The 21,114-nt window shown below is 33.9% G+C and overlaps 1 protein-coding gene across 1 annotated transcript; it reads left to right on the top strand.

The window, feature by feature from the left end:
- The first annotated feature begins 497 nt into the window (after positions 1–497).
- Suox (sulfite oxidase) lies at positions 498–17,572 on the top strand. Its single transcript, XM_077105564.1, is given in 12 exon segments — positions 498–550; positions 15,718–15,844; positions 15,846–16,045; positions 16,047–16,201; positions 16,204–16,308; positions 16,777–16,847; positions 16,849–17,040; positions 17,043–17,116; positions 17,118–17,300; positions 17,302–17,393; positions 17,396–17,466; positions 17,468–17,572. Coding segments are annotated over 12 exon segments (1,428 nt in total).
- Positions 17,573–21,114: the final 3,542 nt, after the last annotated feature.

The raw sequence follows: 21,114 nt of genomic DNA, 5'->3' as shown, positions 1-21,114 counted from the left end.
CTGGATAGCTCCAAACATTCCATTAGTGTAGCTTTCCAAGTCTGCATATATAAATATTACTTTGAGGTGGACCTAAACATGAAGGCTAGAACCATGAATGTTCTAGAAAGAAACACAAAAGTATCTTTACATCCTTGGAATGGTTAAGTTTTCTTAAACAGTTCATATAAAGCACTCATCATAAAAGAAAACAAATGAAAAATAAAATTCATCCCAACTAAACATTTTCCTATTCACAATATACTTTTAAAAATAAATAGAAAAGTTATAGATTGGTAAATACACACAATACATACTCCCATTCAGAATATATAAGGCCTCCCTCAACAATTAAAAGAAAAGTAATCAGTTTAAATACAAGTAAAAGAAAAAAGCAAAAAAAGAAAATGCATGGATGTTTGATAAGCATGTGAAATTGCCTGCTGTCATTTTAAAACAATCAACTATTCCTTGCTCCCTTTAGACTGCTCTCACACACACACATGTGCACAAGCACAATGTCAAACAGTGCAGAACTGGAGCAACTAGAACTTTCACACATTGCTAGAGGGTATATAATAAAATATTGTGATCATTGTGGCTGTTCTCTATAAATCTCAACATACTTAACTCTATGACCCAATAATTTTGCTCCTGGGCACTTAACTAAGCAAAATAAATTGTTTTTCCACAGGAGTGTTCATAGGAGTTACACCCAAAGAAGGAAAAAAATCTAAAAGTACATCAACAGGAGAATAGATATTCTAAAAATTAGACCTTACGCATTTAAGGAAATGTATCTCAGCAATAAAAGAAAGCAAACTATCAACGCACATGACCACATGGCTTATCTCAAAAACCTTACTTAATGATCTTGCCACACATATGTGCTGTACATGTCTTTGAAGCAAATACTTATGATCTTCATTTTGCACACATTGCGCCAAACTTCCAGTTCTCCCATAATTTACACAAAACTAATTTTTCTCCATTCAACAAAAGTTTCTTTTCTCGGGGGATCTAAACCTCAAAATTTCTCTTACATTTTCAGTAATTTCTCAACAGACATTTAATTCTTGCTCTACATATTTGTTCTCAGGTTTATCTTTATAACTACTTTTGCTTGAGTGCAAAATGCATGGTCCTATGAACTAGATAAAAGGATGTGGCAGGATCTACAGGGGAAATAGTATTTGCTTTTCTATTAATCTATGTAAAAACCACATCAAAAAGGAATATACTACATAAAAGAAAATTCAAAAATTAAAATAAAAAAATAAGAGGAAGTAATTTTCCAGTAAGGGTTGGTTTAATGTAGACTGAAGGTTGATTATTTTCCATACTAATAAATTTGAAGTGGGCTTGAGGGCTTCTACATGAGATTGCATTTTTCTAACCTTGTTGCAGTTTGAGTGTCCAATTACCTGACCATTTTTAATGGAATATGAGGGGAATTGATGGGTACCATACAATACAAGATCCATTAGAGGACAAGTGAGACTGAGTCTTTGTCATTCTCCTGCATACAAGCTGGAATCTGGATGTGAGCGACCTCTCTGTACCATGGAGGTTCTTGTCCCTCAGCATTGCATTTACCAACACTCACTCCTTTTAAAATGATATTCTCTGGCTCAACCCTAGAAGATGGGAGGGTGAGTTCTAAAACCAAAAACGTCCCTTGTTTGATTAAACCTATTTTTGATTGAACTTATGTACAGTATGTTATTGTAGAATTAGGAAACTGTAGCTTCCAATCTCAACCCCATCCCAAAACAGATTCACTACCATTTAAACATCTTTAAACCTACGTTTTATAATCATTAAAATTAAAATAATCATGTAATATTTTAAAGGTAGTTTTGAAAGGTAGTTACTCAAGAGTTTAGGTTTCTACTATTCTTTTCTCTCTGAATTTCATACATCTCATTCTATTTATATTGCTCATACTCCTCTGAAGATAAGATAATGCCTATATCTAAGTCTCCAGAAAATAGAAGTTACTCTCTAATAGCTGTGTGCTGAGTAAAACAATATGCAATAATCCAACAGTTTCTTTATGTGTTCCTTTACTTCTCTGTTGTCTTGTAGGTCTAGAGTATTTGTTAAACTAGTAAACTGTTTGAAAGAAAGAAGCAGAACAATTAGAGGCTGAAACCTTACAAATGAAGCCAATCGAACATTCTGCTGCTCATCTGACTCTGCTTCATCTGTTTCATGATTACGAATTTTAGGATGGCCTCTTTTAGCAATCATTCCATTAGATACTCACTATTCCTTATTTTAACATTAGCCTTTGCATGAATACAACCCAGTAAAAGCCTCCAATCACTCATTTTCAGAATAGACCTTCTAATGTATAGATGATAGGGCCAAAAAGAGCAGCAAATTGTGGGCATTATTCAGCTCTAAAATTATAAACAAAAAACAAGTTGAAGACAGCTTTTATAGTGATGAACTTGAATATAAGATTCATGCTGAATTATTTTTTTCAGAACAAAAAAACTTTGTATACTTTCCTTCATGCCACTAAGCCATGTAAAAATATGAACTATTTTGGATATTCTCGCAGAGTATTTTAGCTGCGTGTTTTCAATATGTAAACAATTTTCTCTGAGACTCGGACTTGAGGGAACAAACAACAAAATTCACCCAAAATAGCTTCATGTGACTCAGTTCTTCTTTGGGAAAGAAATTCAATTGACTTCTTGGCTATTATCAAGATGAATGCTTCCGCTTTGTGCTTCTTTTCCCAGTTTAGATTTTGGTAAGTGTAAGGCCATTCATTTCTCCTGTATTTAACTCTAGTAAGTTAAAGGCTGTGCTATTCAGATTAAAGATACATATTACCTGTAAACTGAAATGTCATGCAGCAATTAAAGTGAAAAGAAACCTTTTATGTATTGGCAATCTATTTCTATTACTGCTTTAGCTATCTGGTTTTTCTAAGGAACTGCAAAGAGCAAGATAGAGCTGTTATGCAAAAAGAATATTAATGCTGTACACCAAGTCTTGTGAAATATATTTTCAAGTATATCCAAAATCATTAATAAGCTATTTATAAATTCCTTTTTATAACACACATTAAGAATGTGACCTTTTCTGCATTAAGCCTAAATCCTTTATCATTTTTAGCAAATAATGAAAAGAGAAGTGACTAGATATTCAAATAAGACTTTGCTCAACATTCAAAGAGATTTATAAAAATGAAGTTTAAAAACAAACCTGATGCAGTGGTTTATTACCTGAATCTCAATGGCTGGGGAGGCTAAGGCAGGAGGACTTTGAGTTCAAAGCCAGCCTCGACAACTTATCCAGGCACTAAGTAACCCAGTAAACAAAATATGAAAAAGGGCAGCAGATATGGTTCAGTGGTTAAATACTCCTGGATTCAATCCCTCGCACCAAAAAGGAAAAAAAAAAGAAGTCCTAATAATTACCTACAATATGAAATTATTAAGGTAGATAGTATGGCAATAATATTAATATTTTTTCACAATGAAAAGCTCAATACCAACTGCTTTCTCCTGTCACCTCTTTTTACTGTCACTGCTAATCTTATTAAATGTTCCTGTGCTAAATACATATGAATCATACCCACAAAAGGATCAACGTTTAGTGCCCAATGTTATTTCATGATATGAGAGTTCAATTTCACAGACCAGTATCTAGCACTGAAAATAATGTTTAATTAATAATTAATTAATAATTAATTAATAATAATTTAATAAAGTCAAATCTTTCTTACTATATTTTAAGCCTTTTTCTGTTACCTTTCTCAATATATCTGTTTCATGAACCAAACATTATAGAATTTAATGTGAACTCTTTAGTCTTATTACAACATTCCACAGACTTTTTCTAGTGTGAATATTTTGACATTGATGATTTGTAAGAAAAAAAGAAACATAGCTTAAAGTTTTCATGCTGTTTTCTCACTTCTCAAAATTAATGCACTTCATTCAATTTTAAGTCTATAAGATATATTCTACAATCTTAAACAGAATTTGATCATAAAAGTAATGTGTGCAAATTATAAAATATTTAGAAACTATGATCCCAGCATCTACTCACTTCAATATTTTCCTTAGTTTCATGTATTTACAAAATAAAACTGGGATCCAGCATTGTATAGTTCATTTTTCCTCACCTTTCTCACTTACTCATAAGAATACTTTTCCACATCACTAGTTATTGTTACCATTCACTGTTTTAATGACAGAATAAAATTCCAGCTTCTAAGTACCATGATTTATTTTACTATTTTTTCCTTGCTAATCTTTTAGCATGCTTTCCTATTTTTATTTAAATTAAAGTTTAATTTTGGAAATAGATGTTTTATATTTATATTTTCAAGATTTTTGTTTTATTAGCTTATATTGCTTAGTGTAGGAATTATTCAGAGTGAAGTTTATTAAGTGAAGATTCTCAATATATATGGCAAAGATTATTTTGGAAGGATGATAATTAAGTTCCTATTGGTTTATATAATTGCTGATTTGACCACATCCTTGCCAGCATTGACTAAATTTTTGAGCTCTCCAGACAAATAGCTCAAATAATTGATTAAAGAAGTACAGGGTATTATGGCATGCTTTTTAGCAATTGCTTTTACTGAGTAAATTAAATGCTCATGCCATTTTTAATTGCTTCTCAGGTGCAGATGAATTAATCAAATTAATCCTATACTTCAGATGATGGCAAACTATCATTATCAGTTCAGCCAGTTTCTAAATTTTTAATTTTATTCTTCCATTGTCTAATGCTATTCCCTACACTTCCCTACTTTCTTTCTTTTTTTTCTTTAGTTTTATTATTTTTTTAAATACACGACAGTGTAATGCATTACAATTCTTATTACATATATAGTGTACAATTTTTCATATCTTTGTATATAGAGTATGTTCACACCAATTCATGCCTTTATACATGTACTTTGTTTTTTTGCACTACAATTCCTATTACACATATATACCACAATTTTCATATCTGTTTATATATATAGTATGTTGACACCCAATTTGAGTCATCATACATATACTTTGGATAATGATGTCCATCACATTCCACCACCCTTGCTAATCCCCTGCCCTCTCTCTTTCCCTTCCACCCCTCTTCCCTAATATGAGTCAGTCTCTTTATATCAGAGAAAACATTCACATTTGTTTTTTGACTCAGCTATCCCTCTTCTTGGACTATACCCAAAGGACTTAAAAACAGCATGCTACAGGGACACAGCCACATCAATGTTTATAGCAGCATAATTCACAATAGCTAAACTGTGGAGCCAACCTACATGCCCTTCAGTGGATGAATGGATATTCCCTACTTTCATTCCAAATCTTTATCATAAACCATCATACAGTATTTTGAGCATGTTTATTTTTATTTGTTAATATTCTAAGAAGGAACAGTGTTATTTTTATAAAAGTGTAATTAATTTATATAAATGTCATTATGTTATACACCTTACTCCCATTTCTACCTATTTTTTCTTTTAAAAAATTATATAAACATTTTTAAAAGACTTATTTAACATGTAATGTCTTAGGAGATTTTTTTTCCAACTTATTTGTATAACTTTATTTTTTAAATGTATTAACCATCTAGAAGTAATAATAGTTAGAAATGATTTTCTTGTTTTGTGTATGTGGTGAAAGCACACATATAGCATGTGGTATTTATAAAGTAAATAACAGAGTAAATTAATCTTAGATTAATCTATTATGTAAAATTTTCTGAAACTAAAAATGAAATTTTTTATTAGTTAAGTTATGAAATAGCTGCTTATTTTCTAAATTGCAAGTTATTATTTTTTCTTTGCACAGGGTTTCCAAAGAGCAAAACTTTGAGAAAGATGTAGATTTTTTTAATGCTGTCTTTCAGTTAAATTGTTTTGCTCTATATTTAGTGGAAAAGGAAATGATTTGCTTCATATTTCAACCTATTCTTTGTTTTTGTGAACATGGAAATTTCCTCCAGATATCTGCATGGGTTGACTATATCAAATTTGGGAACACTATTGTTGTTACATGTATTGGCTGTTTATTATGTGGCTTCTAAATTTATTTTGGAGTTGGGAATAGATATATGAGGATATGAGGGTTAGATAACATTGTATGATGAAATATAAATTCTATTCAATATATTTATTGATAAAGTCCTTTCTTCCCTGAGGTATTCTAAGTGACCTCCAGATCCTCAAATTCTCAATGACACCTTGCATGCAAAATCAGAACTTTTAGGAGTCATCAGATTACATGGAGGTCATTCAGTTTGCCTATGAAGTCTGTTCTATCAGTCAAAAATCATCAATTCTCTATTGATTATCCTTTTGCCCATCAGTTTATATGTTGGACAATAATTCTTTACAAAACTATAATTAATAACTGATTTGTTATGAGACACATGCATGTTTTGTATAAAAGTCATACTTGTCTGTGGTACTTGTTAGAGTCATATCTAAAATTACAGCACCAAATATGCAAAGCATGGCTTATATAATGTAAGGCTTTCACATAACAAGAAATTTAGAAGCAGGCATTCTAGGACTGAGATGTCAGTTCTGTATTCCAGTAGACACAGAATGTGGTTGAATCACGTCCTGTGTCATTGCTTGAACAGTGAAAGAAGAAGAAAAAACCTGGTAAGAGGCAACTGGCAGGAGTCTGGCAAGGGTATGTTTGTGAGCTGTCTCTAGAGAATGGAGCAGAGGTGAGGCAGGGACAATCCCTGACTTGTAGAATTTGCTAATTTCTACATAAATACTCCTATTACAACTGAATGCAGGTTACCAACATGATGTCACTAGACACAGAGCTGTGAAGAGATGGGCAAAATTTCTTTTTGTGAGCCAGTTATAGCGGCTTTCATGGAAAATTCTTGAATCTTCTCTCTCTTAAAAGGGATTTCTGAGAACCAGGAATTAGGTACACGATCAACAGTATTTGCTATATTTGTCCATGACAAATAATAAATTAATATTAGATATATTTTTGAAAGATCATTTTAATCCATTTGTGCTGCTACAACAAAATTCCTGAGAATGTGTAATTCCTAAAGAACAGAAATTTATCTCTCAAAGTTATAATGGCTGGGAAGTCTAAGACAAAGGCTCTGGGATTGGTTCTGGTTCTTGGTTCTTGCTGTGTTCTCACATGGCATAAAGGGCAGGCTAGCAGAAGGGTGCTGGAAAGAGCTGCTCTCATGGCCTCTTCAAGGTCCTACCTCTTAACACTGTTCCATCGGGAATAATTGAATACCAGAGGGAACACATTCAAACTGTAGCAAAGAGGAAAAATAAATTCAAAAGACATGTTAGATCACTTTCAAATACCATAAACCAGCATCAAAGAATTTAAATAACAGAAATATAATTCAATGCCAAAATATTTCCCAAGAGGATAATTAAATGTGTAGATGTAAATATATTAAGAATTACGTCAAGGGCTGGGGCTGTGGCTTAGTGGCAGAGCACTTGCTAACGTGTGTGAGGCACTGAGTTTGATCCTCAGTACCACATAAAAATAAAAACTAAAATAAAGGCATTCTGAAAAAAAAAAGAATTAAGTGAAGGTGCTGTAAAGTATTTGGTTCATAGAAAGTATTCTTCTTATTTTTAGTTTAATTATGGCTAAATATTTCTTCTTATGAAGTAGTAAATAACTTATAATAAACATTAATGTCTAACGATCTTAAAAATTGTAAATAAATTTGCTGATATAACATATTGATTTAATCTGTTAAAATTGAGTTAGAATACATTTGTTCTAAAACAATGAGTAAGGAAATTTATACTTTCAATACAGAAAATTCTGTTTGTTCTATTTCAACAAGTATTCATTTACTTTCTATGAGAATGAAGAATACTCGAGAAAACAACTTTGGAGCATTGTTTTCAATCTTTTAAACACACATTTTATAGTTAATTCACTAATTAAAATCTTTAATGTGTGAAATACTGTGTCAGAGCATCTTATAGTCTGGTAAGATGCTGAATAAAACATCATTTCAGGCCAGGCGCTCTTAAGGCTGAGGCAAGAGGATCACGAGTTCAAAGCCAGCCTCAGCAAAAGTAAGGCACTAGCAACTCAGTGAGACCGTTTCTAAATAAAACACAAAATAGCGGGAAATGTGGCTCAGTGGTTGAGTGCCCCTAAGTTGAATCCCCTGGTACAAAGAACAAAGAAGTATCATTTCAAATATGAAAATGTTAAGAATTGCAAATGCAAGGTGTAGAAGGACTCTATTACTCATAAATTTAAACTAGTCTGAGATTCCCTAAAAGCTTAAATACTACTTCCTCAGTGTCTATATTAAATATTTTCCATAAACATAAAACAAAACAAAAAAATGCAATACATGTTTCTAATCACATTATCCCCCCCATGATGAATGACTACCTTCTGTATAAATTGACAGCAATATATGTCTTTAATAAATATTTCCATAGCAAAAGTCAAAAATGATTCTTTTTCTATATTATTACCATATTTTTCTCAAACCCTTGTTAACAATTTTGATTATTTCCAGTTATTAAAAATTGCATAATATAGTTTTTGTTTATTGTGGTTCCAATATCAAAACATTTCTGAGATTATTGTAGCTGGATAAAAATAAATGTTGAATAAATAAATGAATGACTGACAGCATTGATTTGCAGAGAGTATTGGAAATCTGGATTGATAAAAGGCAAATGAGCTGACAAGTAGCTGAGAGTTTTAATAACTAGTAAGAGGAAGTGAAATTGACTCTGGTGTGATTTTGGACTCATTCCATCCATATACCTTGTTATACATCCATTGAAGACTCAATTCTTTATGCTAATGGAATTTGTGGATGATTTAAAATAATTTACTACAAATGATATGAAATACATTTTTATACTTACAGAAGAATATGAAGGACTCATGTGCTAAGAATTCACAATCTATCAAAACATTACAATATACATTGAGAATCTTACTCAAGAGAGGCTGCATTACATGCACACATACACTTTGTTCCTTATCCCCCTGCTGTATTGATCTTTTCTTTTTGTGGCCCTTAACTTCAGAGGTTTAGGTATATTTCATGACTGAACTATATACAATGCTAAAATGGGCTTTCCAAATCTTTCCTAATATTTTGTTCCTGAATGCTTTAAGAAGGAATTCATTAAACCTCCTGGCCTTTCCTGATAAATAGTAAAAATTTAGTTAATTCTTCATTCAATTAAGAAAAAATGAACAGCCTTTTATGTTCTAAGACGTATGCTAAGCAGTAGACATTTGCTACAGAACACTATCTTTGATTTTAAAGAGCTAAATTATTCTAATAAAAGAGACAAATGTATAGACAAGTGAGAGCATTGCTAATTGAAAAGAACCACCAGAGAAAATACTACACATAAAACCAAATAATACATGAATTTTAGAAGGAACATTTTTTAAATTGAGATATCAAGTCATAGTAAGAAACAGTAATGCTTTATTCAGTTTTTAAGGAATGAGAGTAAGCAGGTTTTATAGGACAGAATTTTTCATGCATATTGTCTTAGATTGAACTCCCCAGAAACAACTCAGAGGCAGACTCCCTCTAAATAAACACAGAATTTTTATTGGACAATGAAGCTGACATACAGTCCTATAAAGAAGTGAGGAAGGCAAGATTGGGAAAAGAGAGAAACTGGCTTCAAATGCAAATGTAACCAAGATTTCAGCTGCTCCTATGCAGAGTGCTTGAATTGAAAGGCTGCTTGAGTTTGCCTGTAAGTTCATTTCTGCACAATCATTGCCATAGCTCTTTCCTTGAAGGGGATATTAATATTTTTAAGATCCCTATAACAGAATAATTCCTAGGAAAAGAAGTAGATGTAATGTTACATAGTACCTAATCTCTCCATAAATAATTTGGCTATCTGTCCTCTGACCATGAAACTTATATTATCAAAAAGGAGGTGCGAAAGCTGACATATGACCATCCACAGTTTCATCACACAAAATTGTCAATAGGTGTTGGAGCAGACATTAGAAGGAACAGTTGAAGCATCAGGTAAAGAATAATAGCTATTTTAGTCAGCTTTTTCATCATTGGGACCAAAAAGATCTGATAAGAGAAATTAGAATAGGAAAATTTTGATGCAAAGTTTTGGAGATCTCAGTCCATCGATGGCCTACTCTGCAGTTGTGTGTCCTAGGCAAGGCATAAGAACATCATGGCAGAAAGGCATGGAAGAGGAAAGCAGCTTAGGACACGGCAACCAGGAAGCACAGAGAAAATTGCTCCCAAAATATAAATCCTAAGACACACTTCCAGTGACCTTCTTCCTCCAGCCCAACCTGCCTGTATATAACACCCAATTAATCTTTATCAGTGGACAAATGCCCTGATTAGGTTAAAGATCTCATAATACAATCATTTTGCTTCTAAACTTTCTTGCTTTGTCTGATGTATAAACTTTTGGGAGTACACTTAATATCTAGACCACAGCAATTACCTATATAAACTATGTGAGAAATATAGATACATTAAATGAATATATATATATATATATATATATATATATATATTATAATAAGAATGACTTCCCTTTTCACTTGCAGTCATTCCACATAACTCATATGGGAGAGATTTTACATGTCACATCCAAAATTCATGGCTTTGACTGTAGAAATATTAGATATTAGTTTTCAGAGAGGAGATCTACATATTAGAGAAACACAGGTCTTCAATACAGTTACTTCAAGCTCCTCATGCCAACAGGTAAGGGAATGCCAATATAATATCTGGATAACTGACTCTTCTGTAGAAAAGAAATTGTTACTACAAATTAGGTAAGGGAAGAATATTTTTTGGCAATTATGATCCACAATGAACTTTCCCATGCCCCATTAAATGATCTTTTGCCCAAGTGCAGCAGTCACATCATAAGAAGTAGGTGTTTCAACTTGCCAGGCAAACAATGTAGATGTGCTGACTGAACATTAGGAGGAGGATGAGTATCTGTTATTAGCTGGACATAAAATAAAGCTGTGAACTTTCACTTTGATGATATCCCAGAAGAAAAATTTACCCAGAAACCTGGAGAAGTAGTTACCTATTGGATAAACATACAAGAAAATATAGTTTATATTTATAATGAAATACTACTCAGTAATAAAAAACATGGAAATCTGTCAAGACCTGGAATATTACATTAAGTGAAATTAAGCCAGTCTCAGAAAGACAAACACCATATTATCTAACTCATATGTGGAACCTAACCAACAACAAGAACAAAAACAAAATATTGGTCTCATAGAAGTTGTGAATAGTCTGATGGTTACCACAGACTTCAGAGGATAGAAGAGAGGTTGGTCAATGAATGCACGTGGATGGTGGAAGATGATGTAGGAGGAAGACATTTGCTACAGAACACTATCTTTGATTTTAAAATTCCCTAATTTGAAATATGTGTCACAGTTAAAATTTAAATTGCCAATTCTTTTACCATGAAAGGGATCCAACCAAATCAACTTGATACCAAGATTCTTGCATCTTAGAAGGATGGTTCCACTCTGATGGAGCATTTCTCTCTTTTATTAGAAGATTAGGCGTTAAACAGCAGCAATGTCTAGATGAGACATGACGAGAGAAGTCTGCATTTTGGTTCCTTGTATAGCTTCCATTCCTTTCAGCATTGCTACTCTGTATTCATGCACAGTTCTGGCCAGCACTAAAGTTGCTGAAGATAGGCTTTGCAACATTACCTGAAAGAGGCATTCTGTCTCCTGTTTTCTGGATTGCTTTAATAAGTGGTGAGAAATCTTCACATTTCTGTTCCCTACCATAAGTCAACCCACATTACTCTACCATAGACTTCCTTGTCCCCAATCCTGCAATCTTTCTTCTTTCAATTCCGCATATAAACACAAAATCAAATTATTCCCATTTAACCCACACAAACGGGGGAACCATGCTAATGCTTTTTGTTTATGGGTTCAACATCAATTCTACCCTTGTAATAAATAATGCAAGAAAGGTCCAGGCATTTCTTCAAAGCTTGGTAATCAAAAAAATATTCTTGAGTCTCTTTGGGGAAGAACCAGGTTGATTAATATTGAATTCACTTTTTATGGTGTTTTTAGGTTCCTTCCACATAAGAATTTGCCTTACCCATTCATTGGTCAGTGGTTTCGGATCCAGAATATATAGGCCCAATTCCAAAAGAAAAAGTAGGTGACAGATGAAAGAAAATATATCTACAGAATTTCCTCATTCCTTTGATCACCCATCCTTGAGTTAATTTAAATTAAGCAATGTAATCACTGTTGCCAATAGGTCTTGGCTCTAGAAACACCATGTTCTTTTAACCATCCCACTCCTGTCTGAAGATTGTGTCCCTTCTGACAATCAATTTGATCTTACCATTCATTGAAATAATGATATGTACATCTTTTAATGTTTCAATACTATCTTGCTCCCAGTGAAATCTTATTATCACTATAACTATCAAGTTCCCTACAGCTATATCTATTATAAAGCTCAGGTCTAACTAGGAAGGTTACCACTGAACATTTTCATGTCAACAGGACTGGAATCTTTTTTATCTGAGTACTTCCAATGTTCTGGTAAATGGAGAGTCCTCCAAGTCCTCCTGTGGAGCACAGTCAGTATCTGACCCTACATAGCTTATCCACTCTTTTATGTCCACTTCTTTACCATAATGGTTCTAAAATTACTATTTTGGTTAACATTGATAATGGCTTTGTTAGTAAACATTCTAGAATTAGTAACACTATTTCTTGGAGTACATTCTGGGATGTTAAATCCTATATTACAAAAATGTGCTCCCACATCTATTAACCATGACCTATCCAAATGTTTTTCTTCCCTTTAAATTCACTGAATTCAGTTTTGTGTGTATTCTTCCATCTATTAATTTTTATTAGTTAGATATGCAGTTTCCTTACCAGACAATCCCTCCCTTTTCTTATAAAATCTAGAACTTTCTCATTCTTAGTGTGTTAGAATTTAACCTTTTTTGTTGTCACGATGTATCAAGTGTCCCCAAGGATGAGTTTTCTACATCAGGTCCAGTGTGTTCCACAGAATCTAGTTCAATTTCTTAATAGCAGCTACTCATATATTTTCATCCAAAATACAGAATCTCTTATTTCCTATTGGTGATACTTACTGTGGCATAGGAACGCCAAGGAAGGCTTCCAGTTTTAACATTTTTGCCTCGATTTTTTTTTTTTTCTGGAGAGAGAGAGAGAGAGAGAGAGAGAGAGAGAGAGAGAGAGAGACTATTTATTTTTTAGTTTTTGGTGGACACAACTTCTGTATTTTATTTTATTTTTGTGTGATGCTGAGGATCGAACCAGCGCCCTGCGCATGCCAGGTGAGCGTGTTACCGCTTGAGCCACATCCCCAGCCCAATTGAATTTGTTATTGATTGTGATCAACCTGTCATTATCTTCCATTAACAAATCAATGGCACTTCATACTAATCACCCTCTTTCATTGTCCTTACACTTATTTCTGCAATATCTTCAAGACATCATTAAGTATTTTTGTTTTCACCAAAGAGTTTAATAATTGCACTGATACAAGGACTATCTGTACCCAGTTATAGGATCATGATTGCCCACCAGCAATATCTCTATCTCCAAAGTCCCTTTATAGTATTCTGCTACCCAGGTTCACTTTTGCATTTATCTTAAGAGTGGAAGCTCTAGGAACAGAAAGACATGTACACGCAAATGCTTTTGAGGGAAGTACTTTTGATACACCTGTAAAAAAGTGATTATGCATATTTGGGTAGAGAAGAAAGCTAACCCATAGTGCTGTTCAAATTTATCACTAGGGAGCACTGAAACTGGAATGTTAATATAATTAACATGTCATTTATTTTCTTTGTACCAGAATTGTTTACAATCAAGGCAAAGAGGATAGGACCTTTTCATCTCTCATTAATAAGTTATTACCTGAAGACCTTCTCTTCGAATGTCTGAAAATATGGATGAGGCAATTCCCTGAATTCCAATAATAAGAGCAATGCCTACAATGATGAGCTCAGCTTTGACCACTAACCAGTTCACATTGTAGGCAACTGGCAAAGCAGCTCATTGGCCAATAAGAGGGGGACTGGATAAAGCACAACTTTATCTAAAACCCATAGGAAAGGCAATCTATCTAGTTCCTAGAGTCAGAAGAATTGAAGAATTGAATTAGCAAAAAGAAACATGCATAAATATAATATCAACAAAGATAAATTTAATTAAAAACTTGCAAATAATAATAAATCATATAAATGTTATTACTATTAAATCAATAATATAAGATCAATGTGAACTAATTGAAGTAAAACTTGTAAGGTATTTTCAGCTAGCTCTCTATATAGCACATAGCTTTATGAAGTTATTAATATTTAATTATGATAATAATCTCTCATGTTTCTTGTAACAATTTGCATTCCTGATTTAAAATAAAGAACCAGTACTGGCAGTGTGCATAATTGTTTTATTTTGAAACTCCCCTTTTTGAAAAATAACTATAAATAAGAGTCAACATAAGATAAGTTTATGCTCCTTGATATATTCAGCCCTAGAGATCCTACAAATCACTTAGAGGTTAACCAAAGCAAGGCTAGCTTCTGGTACAAAGAAAGTAAATGACATGTTAATTGATATTAACATTGATATTTATCCCTACTTAAATATGTGTGTTGCTTTCACAATAAGATTACTTTATAGGAATCAATGATTTTCTAATGCCTAACACATAGAAATATTAGAATGCAAGAGATATTATGCACAAAATTTTTCCAAAGATTAAATAAGGAGAATGAAAATATAACAATAACATTCCTAAATATTTTCTAGAAATTGAATAAAAATATGAATATCAAATAATAAAGTAGGAAAACCATAATTATCACTTAACAACATGACAACATAAGGAAATTTTACCAAGTATGATGAAGTGGACTCTGAAAAATGTCACAGTGTCGCTGTGGCCAATTCACAAATGCCTTCTCCTTCAGTTTCTGAAGGATTCAACATTATTATATCGTGTTTGGATAATTGTATCTTGTTTGGAGCGTGTGTGTGTGTGTGTGTGTGTGTGTGTGTGTCTACCTAATTGACATTCAAACCCTAAAAGTCTAAAAGTAAATGTACAGTCTTCCACATCAGTGCACCAAACCTCCCAGGATGAGTTGCAACAGAATCATCCTGTGTAGCTAAAAAAATCAGTAGATGAAACCAATAAACGTTAAAAGAAACTGGACATTTAACAAGCAATTGCAAGAGAAAAAATAACATAAGACAAAGATCCAATTCTATCATCCAAGAAAAATACAAAGCATAAAGGGCAGGATGGGGGAGTTGGGGAGGAAGAATACTAAAAATTTTTCTGTCTTGTTAGTAACAACCTACCTACTATGGGGGAAGGCTAAGATGTCTCTAATTCTCCCCAAATTTGGGGTCCTTATCATCTTCCACTTCCTGGAATGTGGACATTAGTTTCTCCACCAGCCTGTAACTGAATCAAATCATGGGCTGTTAGCAAGGGTGGAAATAAAACTTAAGACAGTCCCAGCTCAAGCCCTTGTGACTTCCCTACTGCCTTAGCTTTTAAGGAGCTAGGCACAGAAGCATGGGGGTGCCCCATGGCCAGGCCATGACTGCAGGATGAATGGAGGTCTGACGCAGCCTCTCACAAGGCCTTGCCTAGCAGACACAAAACTGGCCAGACCATAGTACTTATACTTCACAGAATTGAAGAATTAGATCTCTTTCAGTCCTACAGCATCAGGTCCAACCTCTCAGGAGCTTGCTCAAGAAATGATTCATATATCCCCCACTATCCCAGCCTGATCTTCTCTAATGATAACTTTTGGTCTTAGAGGAAGAGTCATGATGCCCTTGCTGGGCCTTGGTACAGTGTTGCCCTATCTTGATGATTGGTGTATGGTTGTTCAGGAGTCACCATGAAAATACAAAAAAAAAAAAAAAAAAAAAAAAAGAGTGAGTCCTGAGACAGGGATCTGGGTGATTCTAGGTTGTGAGGTCTTTGACACTGCACATTATATAAATCCACACCCAAGAACCCCCCATCCAAGCTGCTGTTAGTCACAACTTGGTGCTCCTTAGAGGTCTTCTCTCCACTATTCATAACCAGCTCTGTGTGCATAAGTTATTGCCTTAATATAAGACTGGGGAGCTGAACTCTGAAGACAGGCAAACCCACCCTGCAAACCTCTGACATATGCTGATAATCCTATGTAGCACCCATCCCTGAAAGTGAATAACCAGCACCCCTTTCATGTAGTGCCCTCCACTGAGCTGTTGTGAAAAGTGGTGACTCAAACTGTGGTCTCTGTTTCCCTTATGGCTGCATTTGCTCTGGGAGCTGACTATGCAAAAGTGCAGGTCAAGATGCCCCAGTTGCTATGGTAGTGCCAGCCAGGGGTGACTATGTGCAAAGGCACACAGCTCTAACCATCAGAAACTTGGATTCATACACCAACTACTAGGGGTAGATGATTCTGGACATAACAAGATGATCTTGATGTCCCTCAAGTTTCACCTCTCCTTCAGACTGCCTGCTTTGCTAAAATGTTCTCACAAACAACATTCTGGTGACAAAACCTATATAATAAACATGCCCAGCTAGCTCTTGTGTTGGTGAAGCCTCACAAGGGCTGGGCCAAACCACCCCAGCTTTTTTTCTATGTGTGTCCATTTTTTTTTCTTTATCCCCTCACTGCCTGTCCAGTTCCTAAATTAACAGCTGTGCTGGTTGCAGCAACTGCTAAAGGAAACCCACATCATACCTTACCCTATTTCTTCACCTGAAACCACGTTCCTGTTCCTAACCTGGATCCAGACATCTATCTGCATGTAGGAGGGAAAAACTGGAGGTGAGTCACTGTTCTTGTTCTTGTACTTGGATGACTTGTTTACATCCTGCAAGCATGAGGTCATGGTCATTCTTCAGTGTGCAGTTAACCAGCACTCTGAGTTGTCCTAGCTTAAAGAAATGAAAGGTCTGGAGCGGAGGTCAGAAGAAATCAGCACTGCACACTGGGGTTGTGTCATAGATCTGCGATATGTCAATCCTTGGGGTGGGGGGGTCACTTACTCTGTGAAACTGAAGCCCATATCTTCTTTGAGGGACTCAGACCCAACTGGGACTGCTTACAGAGTATCCATTTTTCTGGCTAGGGCATGGACTCCCAAAACTGAGATTCTACTGGCATTTGAGATAAATGGATAATCTCTGCCTTATGTCCATGGCTTCCCTGTGCAAACAGTGCTTCCCAATGTTGGGGGGTGTATTCATGTTAAATGGCTGGGCATTTGTGCAAAGCCAGAGGCATTAAAGGCACTGGCAGCAGAAATATTACAAAAACTTCTCTTCATCTGCGAATTAGGACACTGAAGACTTTGAGTCAGTCCATCTATTCAGGAACTCCTTCTCTCAGCAGCTATCACAAAATTCCAGGGTAAGGAGACTATAGAGTAATCTGCAGGTAACTGGCAAGTAATATGCATGGAATGGTGGTGGCAGGACTCTGACCAAGATAGATGTCTCTCTGAATATGAGCTTAACCTGGCAGGCACACTAGCTGGATGGAAAAAAATAGCCATCAGGAAGGCCTGGATTTGGCAGCTATGAAGCTGCAGGGCCCTATGCCAACCGGGCAAAGGAACTGAACATTTTTGTAAAATTGGATGGGAGCTACCTCATGTAAGAAAACACTGTGGTCCCGAACTAGAACTGGCTAGGCGTGCTCAGCAATTCCATCCACTGTTACTTCTGTTATTCTTTAGATCGTGAATATCCCTGAAGAGAAAATTTGTTAAAGTTTGGGTTCCTAGGGGGACATTACTGGGAGGTGGTGAAAACTTGAAGTGGGGCCTCATGATAGGCCTTTAGGTATGAGACATGGCTCCAAAATCATCAGTGGAAGGCCAGCCATTTCTTCCTCTCCTTTGCTTTCTGTCCAGGAGGCCAGCACTTTATCTTTTACATCCATTCTCCACCATTGCCTCCTGGCACCCCAACTAGATGTCTAAAAATAATCGGTTCACTTAATCATAGACTGGAAAGTCTAAAACTATAAGCCAAAACCCCTTTTTCTCTTTATAAGTTAGTTATCTCAGATATTTGTTACTGTAATGGAAAGCTGACTTGCACAGTTTCCCTCCTGACTTCTGACCTCATGCCAAGAGGTGAGGGCCATTGGACCAAGGAACTGGAGTAAGGAAAGCAATTCTGGAGATATTCATTGTGTTTTCTCTTCCTTTTCAAACTCTACTCCTAGTGCCTATCACTACTGAGGTCTTGGATTCTCAATAGACTATGTATGTGACACCTAAAAAATATGTGTATGTTTCTTTCTACTGTCTGTCTGGGTTGCCAGAACATTGAATGGAGAGTGATGAGTTCAGTACTCTAAATGTATGTTACTATTATTCCAAATACCTCAATAAAGATTATGGCTCTGAAAAAAAAGGAAAACAAAACAATGATATAAATACAACTCATTAACTCAGATCTCCAGAAAATGGTACAAAATGAATAAAAGAGATAAACATATCTCTAAAAACTAAAATGAACTATGTTACAGAATCCAAGGAGTATAGAGATGTTATCTTTAAGTTCTAGTCTGAATCCTATTGTTTTAGATTAATTTTCTAGCAAAAGTTACAAGTTTTAACAAATTATTCTTGTGTGCCTACCATTTTCATCATCTTTCCTTCTAGGATATAATGAATATCATATAGGAGAAATGTGGAACTAGGTCATGATTCCCAAATAGAGATATACAGGGTTCTCCTCTTCTTTCTCAGAGACAAATTAGAAGCTGCATGTCAAGGTGAGTGGCACTGAAAATATAGGTTGTTAAAATGTATGTATTATCCAAAATAACTTTAGTGACAAAGTAAAAGCAACCCCCATAAAAATACCAATAACACTCTTGACAGAACTAGAAAACCACAATTAAATTCATATTATTAAATTAATATGGAATCACAAAAGGTCCTGGACACTCAACAGCACCCAAACAAAACAAAACAAAAAAATGAAACAATAATAACAACAACAAAAACATAAGGTAGGAACATCACAGATACCTATTTCAAACTATTCCAAAACACACTACAGGGCCACATAACAAAATATCACAGATGCTTCAACAACAACAACAGATATATAGGCTAATGAAACAGAATAGATATATCAGAAATAAATCCACAGATATATAGCCAACACATTCTCAAAAAAGGTGACATTAACATACATTGGAGAAAGGACAAAATCTTCAATTAAATGTGCATGTTTTTGTAATATCAACCTCCAATCCCAAGTTAAAAATTAATATTAGCCTCCAATCCTAAGTTAAAAATTAAACATATATATATAAAATTATACTTCTATATATATTATACTTCTATATATTTAAATAATGTGTGTGTTTATATATACACACACATATATATATATGTGTGTGTGGGACTGTGTGTGTGATATGTTATATATATATATATATATATATATATATATATATATATATATATATAATTTATTTATTATGTTTATTTATTAATTTTAGAAATAAATAGATGTTTATTTACTTGTTTGAAATAAAGATTTAAAAGATTTTGGTTTTAAGTACCCTAATTTTCACTTAATAAAAACATGCCAGCCAATACTAAAAATATCTTTAGACATTTTTTACTTTTATTTTTTGAAATATGTGTTTATTTTTATAATCAATATAAACAATGTATATGAATATTTCACCATGAACTATGTATGAAGGAAATAACAAAAACATTTTAAAGTAACAAATATCATACATACTACAGGGGAAAACCAAAATTCAACTGATCTTAGCTAAATGCTAGAAAAATATTCTTCAAAGTAGTCACTGACAGTTACTAATTTACAAAATGATAGCAATTAAATCAGCCTGAAAAAGCTATTCTTCAGAACTGTCCCTCTTCCATGTCTGGTTGTGTAGAAGAAGGCCTGGCTGGAACAGAATGAATAACTTTTATTACTGTTCTGACATCTACCTTCAAAACTATGAGAATTTCTTAATTGAAGCAGGCTAATAAAAGATTACAGCAAAGGAAAATGAAGATCTGGTACTCAGTACATGATGTGCTTGAAAAGCTGTTTCAAGTACCAAAGACTGTATTATTGTAGTTGTTTCCCCTTTGAAATCTATTCCCATTCTTTTACAGAAGAATGATGATAAGGAAAAATAAAACAACTTCAGTGAAGTTAAAATTTCAGTTATTAAATATTTTCTTCACTATTTAGATTGAAAGCACAGTTTCAACCATTTTTTCCACATCTTTTTCTCTTCCCTATTCTGTCATGGTATGAACCATTATTCATTCCACAATCTATTTTGACATACATTTATATGAGAAAAATCTTAATGTGAAACATTATAATGTTTATTGAAAGTTAATGGCAAACATTGAGTCCCTTTAATTAGTCTTCAATACTTATTATGTAGGCACCATGTAAAGTTAATTAATAATACTTCAGCTATATGTGAAGAAACAGCTTTGAAAAAGATGAGCAACAACTACACGAATGTTCATACCAAGAATATAATTACTGAACTAAGTTGTAATTTAAGCCCAACTTTCCATTGGCTTTTGCTCTCTGCCAGCCTATTTTAAGACTTTGTCTAATTGAAAGTTTTAACTTTGTTTAACCAGAAAGTTTTCTTTCTGGTTGCAAGGATCTAAGCTTGAATATTGGCTCATATCACTCCTAGTTGAATAAATTTCTTTAAATTTTTGGAAAATCAGTTTGTTGGTATTCTGAAATACTCAAATTGTAAAAATATGTTCCTTGTAATTATTAAATTTTAATTTTTAAAAACTTTTTAGTTTTTAATTCTTTTTTTTGTTTTTAGATACATATGACAGTAGGGTGTATTTTGACATATTATACATACATGGGGTGCAATCCATTACAATTTTGATCCCATTCTTCTGGTTAAACATGATGTGGAATTATCCTGGTAATGTAGTCATATATGTGCATAGGAAAGTTATGTCAAATTCACTCTACTGTCTTTCCTATTTCCATTCCTCCTCCCTTCCCTTCATTCCTCTTTGTCTAATCCAATGAACTTTT

This window comes from Callospermophilus lateralis, chromosome 16 (genome assembly GCF_048772815.1).
Source record: "Callospermophilus lateralis isolate mCalLat2 chromosome 16, mCalLat2.hap1, whole genome shotgun sequence".
NCBI classification, from domain to species: Eukaryota; Metazoa; Chordata; class Mammalia; order Rodentia; family Sciuridae; genus Callospermophilus; species Callospermophilus lateralis.
Note: the sequence above shows the minus strand (reverse complement) of the source record. Positions and strands in the feature narration are given on the sequence as shown.